General features: G+C 44.8%; 1 protein-coding gene across 1 annotated transcript in view; it reads right to left on the reverse strand.

Annotated features, from left to right (window-relative positions):
- The window catches only part of LOC126188732 (lipase 3-like), a 148,657-nt gene that overhangs the window by 40,254 nt on the left and 96,383 nt on the right, over positions 1–12,020 (reverse strand). The window contains exon 4 of the mRNA XM_049930340.1: positions 2,417–2,735. Coding sequence (XP_049786297.1) covers positions 2,417–2,735 — 319 coding nt within the window. The remainder of the gene's footprint in view (positions 1–2,416; positions 2,736–12,020) is intronic.

Raw genomic sequence — 12,020 nt, forward strand, 5'->3', positions numbered from 1 at the left:
AGACGATTCTGTAATCTATGTAACACACGGAACACACATTTGATGGGAGGGTGCTGTAATGACTGACATATTTTTTAATTAAGTTACTAAAGCGTAAATGACTATTTCTGATTAATTTTGCACAGCGTATACTTTTTTATGATATTCTATTTGGCCAAATTGGAAAAAGAGTACATGAGCGGAATTTAAATCCATTCATCCAGTAAACTATGACAGGTCGTTCTACAAAGTCCTAACACTCACCTGACGCTCATCCGTGTTTAAGAGGTCTGAAGGCAGTCTTCCTGTCAATAAAAATCAATGTAATCCCATTTGTTTAGATAAAATAGTTGACGCATTTGTACTATCAGAACGGTTGTAATTTGTCAAGTAATTTATTATTTAAAGTATCGCATAGTTTATCTAAGTTAAACAGAAGTATATCGCATTTTACTGAAATAATTTCTTCCCTTTTAGTCCTAAATCAAATATTAACGAATGTAATGTTCGAAAACCAATTGAGATAACTTTTACGTGTACCTAGATCAAAATTTCTGATTCGACAAAAATTTGAAGCCACGCGTCTTTAACTTTGTACCTGACAACGGAGTAACAACTGCAAAACAGTTTGTAAAATAATAACTATTGCAGAATATTACAACTATCGTCATCAATCAACTGTGGATGAAGGCCGTGCAACAGAGAATTACATGCACTGAGCGAAAATAATAGTGCATTGAGAACGGCTAGCTTCCAGCCGAAATCTAGATCTGCACAATAAAATTGAAAAAGGACGACTGATGGCTGCAATCTATAATTTACCAATATTACAACTATATCATGTGGTTTTTCATTCATAAAAACTTATATAATTGAACATTGTTTTACCGATGATAAGCTACGATTGTTGTAATACACTACTGGCCATTAAAATTTCTACACCACGAAGGTGACGTGCTGCAGACGCGAAATTTAACCAACAGGAAGAAGATGCTGTGATATGCAAATGATTAGCTTTTCAGAGCATTCACACAAGGTTGGCGCCGATGGCGACACCTACAACGTGCTGACATGAGGAAAGTTTCCAACCGATTTCTCATACACAAATAGCAGTTGACCGGCGTTGCCTGGTGAAACATTGTTGTGATGCCTCATATAATGATGAGAAATGCGTACCATCACGTTTCCGACTTTGATAAAGTCGGATTGAAGCCTATCGCGAATGCGGTTTATCGTACGCGACATTGCTGCTCGCGTTGGTCGAGATCCAATGACTGTTAGTAGAATGTGGAATCGGTGGGTTCAGGAGGGTAATACGGAACGCCTTGCTGGATCCCGATGGCCAGTCGAGATGACAGGCATTTTATCCGCATGGCTGTAACGGATCGTGCAGCCACGTATCTATCCCTGAGTCAACAGATGGGGACGTTTGCAAGACAACAACCATCTGCACGAACAGTTCGACGACGTTTGCAGCAGCATGGACTATCAGCTCGGAGACCATGGCTACGGTTACACTTGACGCTGCATGAGAGAAAGGAGCGTCTGTGATGGTGTACTCAACGACGAACCTGGGTGCACGAAAGGCAAAACGTCATTTTTTCGGATGAATCCAGGTTCTGTTTACAGCATCATGATGGTCGCATCTGTGTTTGGTGACATCGCGGTGAACGCACGTTGGAAGCGTGTATTCGTCATCGCCATACTGGCGTATCACCCGGCGTGAAGGTATGGGGTGCCATTGGTTACACGTCTCGGTCACCTCTTGTTCGCATTGACGGCACTTTGAACAGTGGACGTTACATTTTAGATGTGTTACGACCCATGGCTCTACCCTTCATTCGATCCCTGCGAAACCCTACATTTCAGCAGGATAATCATGACCGCATGTTGCAGGTCCTGTACGGGCCTTTCTGGATACAGAAAATGTTCGACTGCTGCCCTGGCCAGCACATTCTCCAGATCTATCGCCAATTGAGCGAGCAACTGGCTCGTTACAATATGACAGTCACTACTCCTGATGAACTGTGGTATCGTGTTGAAGCTACAGCAGAGGTGGTTGTTCTGGGTACTGATTTCTCAGGATCTATGCACCTAAATTGCGTTAAAAATGTAATCACATGTCAGTTCTAGTATAATATATTTGTCCAATGAATACCCATTTATCATCTGCATTTCTTCTTGGTGTAGCAATTTTAATGGCCAGTAGTGTATAAGAACCAAAATACTTTCTAATACGCCAGTATGTTCTGTCGGAACGGAAAGCTACCTGATTTTGCCACTGTACGTCAGTACAGCTTCAATCCGTGTAGAGAGGCAGAAATAAATTGTCGTGTTTCTTTGAGATTGCATCCAATATTTCTGAAACCCCCACTTGTTGATACACTGTTGGTGACGCTGCTGCTCAGCGGAGATGGCAGCTGCAGCTGCGACTCACCGCCACGCCCGGATAGTACTCTAGCAGCAGGTGGCCGAAGGGTCGGCGCGGCGGAGCCAGGAAGACGGCGGGCGCCAGGCAGACCGCGGCGCGTACCGCCGTCGGGGAGTCCCCTCGGGCGAGGCCGTGTCCCGGCGGGGGAGCCCCGCGGCTGTGGCCAGGGCCTGGCGGGGAAGCCCCGCGCGGGCCCGACATGAGCACGGAGAGCGCCGCCGCGCCCATCGAGTGCGACACCACTAGCGGCGCGCTGGACCAGCGCGACAGGCGGCGCGCCGCGTCCAGCATAGCGGGCAGGTCGTGCTCGCCCATCTCCTGCCAGCTGACGGCACAAGTGACAGCACTTCAGGATTAAGATATCGTGGGTTCTTGTTTAGCGAGAACAGGCTAAAGTCACTCAGGGGCAATAGAAAATAGAACTCTGCTTGGCTTAAGTGGCTTTATATCACTTCAGAAATTGTTCATCTAATGTGGCCATAGGTGATTCCAAGTAAGTTTTTTTTTCCTATATTGGATTTCGATTCTCCCCTAAGGTGGCGGGCTGGCAGCAGCTTAGTACGCCACTCTTCAGCCTACAGAATTGTTAAAACATAAGAAGATAAGAAATAATAAAAACAGGTGATAAAATGTAAAACGGCAGAAAATTGTGGAAAGTTAAAACATAGAACTAATGGTGGGCGATGATAATAAAATGCACAGTTAGCAGACAGGGAAAAAGGAGACAGATAATTAAAAAATTACGGCGACAGTCTGGATTCTGTTCGCAAGAGATATAAAAAAATCACACCCTGCGACAGCATGATGTCCATTAGCAACGCTTCAGAAAAGACGCACAACACTTGACAATCACTGGGAACACTGCACTAAAAGGTTGGCACGAAGATGATACACGACAGGGAAGGGCAGTTGGTAGGGGGGAACTGGACAGATGAGGGGAAAGAAAAAGGGTGGAGAGAGGAAAAATGAAAAGCGGGGGGGGGGGGCAATGAAGAAAGAGGACTCAGAAGGGGTGAGCAGGGCAGACGCGAGAGGGACTGGGAAGGACAGAGGAAGGAAAATGCAAAACGACTCAAGGGAGAGAAGGGAGGCAGAGAGAGAGGGTAGGCAGGGAAAAAACAGGATGGAGTGGGGGAGGGGGCAGGGGAAGAGGGAAAAGGGAGCCCAGGAAAAGGACAAAGGAAAGGAGGGGGTGAGGATCAGAGTTGATAGGAGGTATAAATGGAGGGAGAGAGGGCATCATCCAGGAGGGGGAGTTGACAGAAGCCACCTTGGGAAAGGAGATGAAGGGTGTAGAGATGGGGGGCAGGGGGGACACAACAGTAAAGGCGCAGCAAATGGCGGGGGTTGTAGACGAGAGGAGCTACCAGGGGCTTAAGGGGATCAAGGCGGCAGGAGGTGTAGAGTATGCGGATACGTTTGAGGAGTAGGAGCGGATGGGGGAAAGGAATGAGGTTGTAGAGGATCTGTGTGGGGGACGGTAGGTGTACATGGAAGGCGAGGCAGAGTGCATGGCGCTCAAAGTAAGTCCTCAAACTTCGTTTTTCTTTCTTAGTAAACACGATGATGTATGGTCTTGAAAATAATCAGGAGGTGATTATGGTACATACATATCAAATGCATGTTCTTTCAGACATGTCCAAAAGAGCAGACACCACATATACAGATTGAACATTAATAAGACAGACAAACTGCAGGGGGAGGATTCCTGACTAGAAATGGAGGAAAAAGGTCCTGTAAACATGCGTCCAGAAATGCATCGTTGCCACGGTAGATGGCATTGAGGAATGAAAGTTCCTCTGACCACGTGGCGTGTAAGTATCCCACAGGTGATGGACGATTATGAAGCATGATGATGCCAGGTCCCATAATGGTTGCTTCGTTGGTAAAGAGGTCTGATGACAGAAATATCATAATTATGATAATCTAGCGCAAAAACCATAGAAAAGACCTTCCCATTGAGAGAAACCCGCTGCTGACAGTCCTTGCACTCGTTGCAGGATGCACATAGCCGCACTTTGGCTTACACCACGTTGGCAGTCCACTTGCCTGGAGCTTCTACTAGGGGTCATCTCAGTATCCTGTAGAACCCGATCTTCCAAATCTGGTGTATGCACAGTCTGCCGCCTCCCTGGACGTTCATCTTTCTGAAAGAACCCATGATCACAAAAAGGCCCTAAAAGGTCTCGAAGTGTTATGTGATGTGGTTGGTGTCTGTGAGGGTTCTTGTTTTGATATAACTGTGCTGCCTCGCGACCGTTTCCATTTGCTTGGCCATACACAAACACTATTTCCGCTTGAATACTGGACGATTCTGCTGCTTACAGTACACTGCGTCAGTCACACAGCCAGCAACACAAGGAAAACGCGGCACGTGGTCGAGGAGCCTTCCTTCGTTGGCGCCATCTACCTTGGCAACGATGTATTTCTGGGCACATGTTCATGGGACCTTTTCCCCTCCATTTCCATTAAGGAATCTGTCCCTGTAGTTTGTCAGTTTTATTGGCGTTCATCCTGGCGACGGCCAATAATCTCTTCAGTGCAGATGAACACCAGCCTCCAACTCTTATGGAAATGGGTGACATGCCGCGAGTAATGAGGATAATGGACAAGGGTCACTAAATCAGCCTTGTGTGGATAAGTTGAGAATTTGCGTCTGACGGAAGGCGAACTAGGGTGGTCCGTGCAGTTGCAATAACCACTGTGTCCAGATGGTGGGCAGAGCATCTGCCTAGTAAGCAGGAGACCTTGGTTCGAATCCCGGTCCGGCAGAAATGTTCAACTTCCTCCTTGATTTCAATTAAAGCTCTCACGCAGCCAACGTCTGTAGTTGCTTTGTGTGTTGAGTATGGTAAATCCGAAAGTTGTTTTGAACACTAAGTACTTCGTAAGGTCCCAGGATAGTGGAGATGGCATGCTCTTACCTTCCTCCAATCTTTGGACTGCCTCACAGAGATGGTTTTAGGGAAGCCTACTTTAAAGTCTGGAGTACAGCATTGTATGGTAGTGAAACGTGGACTGTTGGAAAACCGGAACAGAAGAGAATCGAAGCATTTGAGATGGGGTGCTACGGGCGAATGTTGAAAATTAGGTGGACTGATAAGGAATCAGGAAGTTTTCCGCAGAATCAGAAAGAAAATGAATATGTAGGAAACACTGACAAGGAGAAAGGACAGGATGACAGGACATCTGTTAAGACATCACGGAAAAATTTTCATGGTACTAAAGAGAGCCGTAGAGGGCAAAAACTGAAGAGCAAGACAGATATTGGAACACATCCAGGACGTAGGTTGCAAGTGGTACTCTATGATGAAGGGGTTGGCACAGGAGAGGAATTTGGGGCGGACCGTATCAAACCAGTCAGAAGACTGACGACCCAAAAAAAAAGAAAAAGAAAAGGTGTACTCCGAAGCACGGCGCAAATCGACGAACAACCGTGCATACAGGCATGTTTCACTGTTTCACATTAACCAACTTTGCGAGATATGAAAGAAGTGATGAGTGGCTGCTAAAAATCCTAGGATTTACTGGGTATCGATCTCAGGATCTTCGGCTGTTCAGTCTGGCACCTGGTTATTGTGCCATAATTTGGAGTTCATCACTAATTCATGGAAGTCCTTGGGATAAAGACGACTTAGTTGTGGTGAATTCCTGTTAGCAAAATTTAGAGGAGATTTATTAGACGAAGACAATGTATTATTGTGCCATCAGCATGTATACTGATGTGACAAAAGCCTTGGCATACATCTTAATATCCTGTCGGACCTCCTTTCGCTTGGCATAGTGCAGCAGCTCGACGTGGAATGGATTCAACAAGTCGTTGCAAGGATCCTGTAGATATGTTGACCCATACTGCCTCTATAGCCATCCATAACTACGACAGTGTTACCGGTGCGGGATTTTGTGTACGAACTGACCTCTAGATTATGTCCCATAAACGTGCGGTGGGATTCATGTTGGGCAATCTGGGCGGTCAGACCATTCGCTCGAACTTTGCGGAACGTTCCTCAAACAAATCAAGAACAATTGTGGCTCGGTGACATTACATCGATGTTTGGGAACATGAAACCTATGAATGGTTCCCAAGTAGATGAATATAACCGCTGGCCTGTGTGGCCGTGCGGTTCTAGGCGGTTCAGTCTGGAACCCCATGACCGCTACGGTCGCAGGTTAGAATCCTGCCCCGGGCATGAATGTGTGTGATGTCCTTAGGTTAGTTAGGTTTAAATAGTTCTAAGTTCTAGGGGACTGATGACCACAGATGTTAAGTCCCATAGTGCTCAGAGCCATTTGAACCATTTTTGAATATAACCATTTTAAGTCAATGATGGTTCAGTTGGACCAGAGAACCCAGTCAGTTCCATGGAAACACAGCCTACATCATTATGAAGCCACCGCCGGTTTGCACAGTACCTTGTTGACAATTTGGGTCTAAAGCTTTGTGGGGTCTGCGTCACACTGGAATCCTACCGCCATCTCTTACTAACTGAAATCGGGACTCATCTGACCAGGCCACGGTTTTCCAGTCGTCTAATGTCCAACCGATATTGTCAAGAACCTAGGTGAGGCTCCACAGGCTACTTCGTAATTTTAGCAAAGGCACGCGCGTCTGTCGCTCGCTGCCATAGCCCATTAAAGCCGAATTTCGCCGCACTGTCCGAACAGATACGTTAGTCGTACGTCTCACATTGATTTCTGCGGTTATTTCAGGCAGTGTTGCTTGTCTATTAGCACTGACGACTCTACGCAAACGCCGCTGCACCTCGGTCCTTAAGTGAAGGCCGTCGGCCACTGCGTTGTCTGTCGTTAGAGATATAGGCCGAATTTTGGTATTCTCGGCACACTCTTGTCACTGTGGATTTTGGACTTTTGAATTTCTTAACGAATTCCGAAGTGGAATGTCCCATGCGTCTAGCTCCAACCACTAATCCCCGTTCAAAGTCTCTTAGTTCCCGTTGTGCGGCCATAATCACGTCAGAAACCTTTTCACATGAAAAGTTCCGCCAATGCACTGTTCTTTTATACCTTGAGCACGCGATACTACCGGCATCTGTTTATCTGAATACAGCTATGACTTTTACCACCTCATTGTATACCTCACGTAGTGATGATGAGAAACAGATGAGAGAAAAAAGAGCACCTACCGAGTCGTGCCAACAGTCAATTTTCACTCACTCAGTGCAGGAATGTAACAGCAACGGAAATCGGTGACATATTACGACATACTCTCCATCATACACTAATTTGCAGTGTATGTATGAAGGCGTGTTGAAAAATAATGCCACCGAATTTTTGATTCTCTTTTCAACATCAGTTATACATATCGTGTGTTTTTCCGCAAATAAATGCTGCTGAAGTTAAGCCGAACGGTAATTTGGAAAATTGATAACAATCACCAAAACAGAGAAATGCTGTGTATTTTCTGCAATTCGGATGGAGCTGAATTTGCCAAAATCCCGATTTTAAATCTAATGTGGAATAAATAGCAGTACCATGAAATTTTTGTAAAAGTTCTTCTAGTGTCTGTGGGCGATCTGTTTCATTAATAATAATGTCATTGACATGGCGCGAATCAAGTACGAGGCGAAGTGAGCCATCCTTTTTCTTAACAATATTGAGCGGGTTTATGTACGGACTAACTGCCGGTTCAATACTTCCTTGGTCAAGCATAGCTTGCAATTCTTTCTTACCTTGTTCTCTGTGGATATATGGAATGGGATAATGTTTAGCTTTAAATGTGTCATGCTGTTTAACTTGAAATTCATTCATGAAACCGGACATAGTTGTCAAAAACTGGAGCTTGCTGTAAAAGAATTTTGCATAGCTGAGTACGTTCGTCATCTGTACTTGCATTGCTCTGTTTTACCTTCTCAGAAATCATTTGCATAACGTCATAGTTGGCTTCGTCTGGAGTATTATAGTTGTGTACGTACGTATCTGTGAACAATGTGGAGTGACAGTTCATGTTACATGATGTAAAAATGACCTCTGTCCGATTAATTGCTTGTTCTTCTGCAGATAAAGTGTGCTGAAATTCTAATGCCAGTTGTACTTTTTCATCCTTTAACATTAAATAGGAATTTTGAAAGTCAATAATTGCATCATGTTGCACCAAAAGATTCGTACCTAAAATAACGTCTGTTGTAAATAAGGGAACATTCCAAAAAATTGAGTGGAACGTATGACCTGCAGTACAAAATAATAAGTGCGTCTGTAACTTTACATCTACTCATTTACCAGATACTGCTCCTTTTACTTTAGTTTTGCCTAATGGTAACGTAGGATAGGTATTCTCTTTGTTACATTCGTTGAAAGTTTCCTCATTTATAACTGACATAGGTGATTCAGAATTGATTACTGCTGAAAATGTGGATGATACAGTCTTTACTTCAGTAACAGGGTGGGAAATGGTTCTTTGTATAACTGGTTTTTCATGCAAAAGTGTGTCTCGGATGTCGTCAAAAGTAATAACATTTTCGTAAACAAGATTCTGTGTGTCAAAAGTATTGCTTATGTTGCTGGAAGATGCAACGTGTACTGTATCTAGTCAAATTCTTTCTGACGTGCGGATATTTGCAGGAGGATGCTGTGGCATTTGAAGTATTTCTACTGTTCTGTTACTTCGTCCTGACGTATTAGGTTCGGGATGCAAAGCTGAGATTATCAGCACCGTTATTACATGTCATGCATATTTCTCAGTCGACTTTTCTGCTTCGCTGGCGCAAGCTGCAGCCCTCTGCCGGTAGAGGGCTCCGGATTGTAGCATGTAACAAAGCGTTGTGTAACGTAACTGTAACGACGCATGATAGGCAGCTCAGAAAACTGAAAGTTCGAATTCGAAGAGTTCGTGTCCGCACGCGGAACACCCTCTCCTTCAAGATAACAATGCCAGACCGCAAAAGAACGCTGCCATATCTGCAACAATCCGACACCTTCGTTTCACTGTCATCGACCATCCAATGCAGTCCTGACTCGGCACCATCGGATTTTCATATGTTACAGGACTTCTTCAGGGATTTCAGTTTCATAGTGATGAAGCGGTGTAAGCAGAGATGAGGTTGTCGCTACGTCAATAAAGTAAAACATTCTATAGTGACGGTATTAACGACTGGTCTCTCGTTGGGAGAAATGTGTTCGTCGCCAGAGTGATTATGGCGCGAAATAAATATGTAAACACGAGGAATAAATATGTAGAATGTTAATAAAGTTTGTTTTATTCACAAAGTTTTGAGAATTTTCGCATAAAGAATTTAGCGGCATTACTTTTCAACACGATCTCGTATATGTAGGCACAGTATTTAACATACTTCATTAGGGTTTCTGGGACTACATCGTGTGTAGGTTAACTTCGGAATATGTTAGTATATGAAAACATCCCGATACTGAAGCGGTAGTGAATAGAGCCATATGTCTTAAGTTCTGTGCAGTCATCTAGTATGGAAAATGATAAGAGTTCATTTTCCAGTTCTTAGGGAAAACCCAGGTCTGAGCCGACAACGACCATATCTGGCTGTGTCCTCGACGATATGTTTTCTGAGGCATCCCACCATAGGGATAGGGTGACAGCGATAAGGCCGGCAGAAGCCATTGTACAGTAGATAACGCATGGACCAACACAATGGACCCTCAAGGGAATACTCTCGCCACGCAGCAACAATCCAGAAATTCGCATACAATCTGTCAGTAGAGAATGTACGACACTGAGAACATTTCCCCAAGTAGACTGAAAAATCTGATCCCAACGAGGTCATAATTTACATGATACAGACATTTAGTTGAAAAAAAAATAAAAACTTGGATATGCCGGCATTTCTGGTATTAGCGTACATAGCCAGTGTGTTGCGACACGGCTGTATCTGTCCAGTAGCATGTGTAGCACCAGCATAGGGTTAGGAGCAACTGCACAAAAAAGGAGCTCACATTCAAGGACTGCTTATTCGAACACTCAAAATATCATAAGAATAGAGTAAGAATAGAGTAAGAAGAAGGGATCGGTTGGTAGGACATGTTTTGAGGCATCAAGGGATCACAAATTTAGCATTGGAGGGCAGTGTGGAGGGTAAAAATCGTAGAGGGAGACCAAGAGATGAATACACTAAGCAGATTCAGAAGGATGTAGGTTGCAGTAGATACTGGGAGATGAAGAAGCTTGCACAGGATAGAGTAGCATGGAGAGCTGCATCAAACCAGTCTCAGGACTGAAGACCACAACAACAACAGAGTAACTTTCTGGAACAGGGCCCTTCCGGCATAAGTCCAACACTGACAGACTTAAACAGTCTGAATGGTCCCATGTCATGGCCGTAGCTACCACGCAGACTTCCCAGCAGACGTCCTGAAGTTGCTCGGCGGTGACTCTCGCTGTAACTACCGCCGCTGCCTCACTGAAGACCTCCGCATCGGCGTGCCGACTGGTTGCAGTATCACTCGTAACTGACTGTCGCCAGACGCGATGACGAGCTGCTCGCTAATTGGCTCGCCCAGCGAGATGATATCATCTAAGGTTTGACTGGCGCCTGAGAAGGACTTGACAAAAGGAGTTTCGCTCGCTTGGAATGCCCTCTTGACACGGTCGTCGATGTCTGCCTTGCTGAATGGCCGCGCCTGGGAGATAGGCTGCTGGTGGCACAGTAACGTGTGGAGGGATGTCGTCCGGCAGGGGTCGGGGAACGTAACGCCATGTAGTACCGTATTTAGCGCCTGACGCAGAAACTGCACAGTCTTAGAGCCTCGAAAAAGGTAAAAAAAATGGTTGACAGGCACCGTTGTTTTCCTATCGCCCTCTAATCGCTTGCTTAAATCAGTGATATCAACTACTCTTTTCATTTTCAGAGGAATGAGATAATTCTCATTAGATGTAGTACGTTTTCTGACAAAGATTATAAATCACATCGTCTGGCAGTCTGTGCACCATCCTTTGATCCGCTAAAAACTTTTCAGGTAACGCAGTACTTCTGTTATGACTGTCAAACAATGATATCATCCGTAAACACATTATAATTTACTTTATTTACTAATTAACGGGTGCACTATGGCCTCACACTCTGTTACAAACTGGAATCTTCCAGGTTTTCGATAAGTTACCTTCTAACGTATGTGGTTGTTGTTGTTGTGGTCTTCAGTCCTGAGACTGGATTGATGCAGCTCTCCATGCTACTCTATCCTGTGCAAGCTTCTTCATCTCCCAGTACCTACTGCAACCTACATCTTTCTGAATCTGCTTAGTGTATCCATATCTTGGTCTCCCCCTACGATTTTTACCCTCCACGCTGCCCTCCAATACTAAATTGGTGATCCCTTGACGCCTCAACTCATGTTCTACTAACCGATCCCTTCTTCTAGTCAAGTTGTGCCACAAACTTCTCTTCTCCCCAATCCTATTCAATACGTACTTCCTCATTAGTTACGTGATCTACCCCCTCCAATCTTCAGCATTCTTCTGTAGCACCACATTTCGAAAGCTTCTATTCTTGTCCAAACTATTTATTGTCTATGTTTCACTTCCATACATGGCTACACTCCATACAAATACTTTCAGAAACGACTTCCTGACACTCAAATCTATACTCGCTGTTAACGAAGTTCTCTTCTTCGGAAACGCTTTCCTTGC

The sequence above is a fragment of the Schistocerca cancellata genome, chromosome 5 (genome assembly GCF_023864275.1).
Source record: "Schistocerca cancellata isolate TAMUIC-IGC-003103 chromosome 5, iqSchCanc2.1, whole genome shotgun sequence".
Taxonomy (NCBI): Eukaryota; Metazoa; Arthropoda; class Insecta; order Orthoptera; family Acrididae; genus Schistocerca; species Schistocerca cancellata.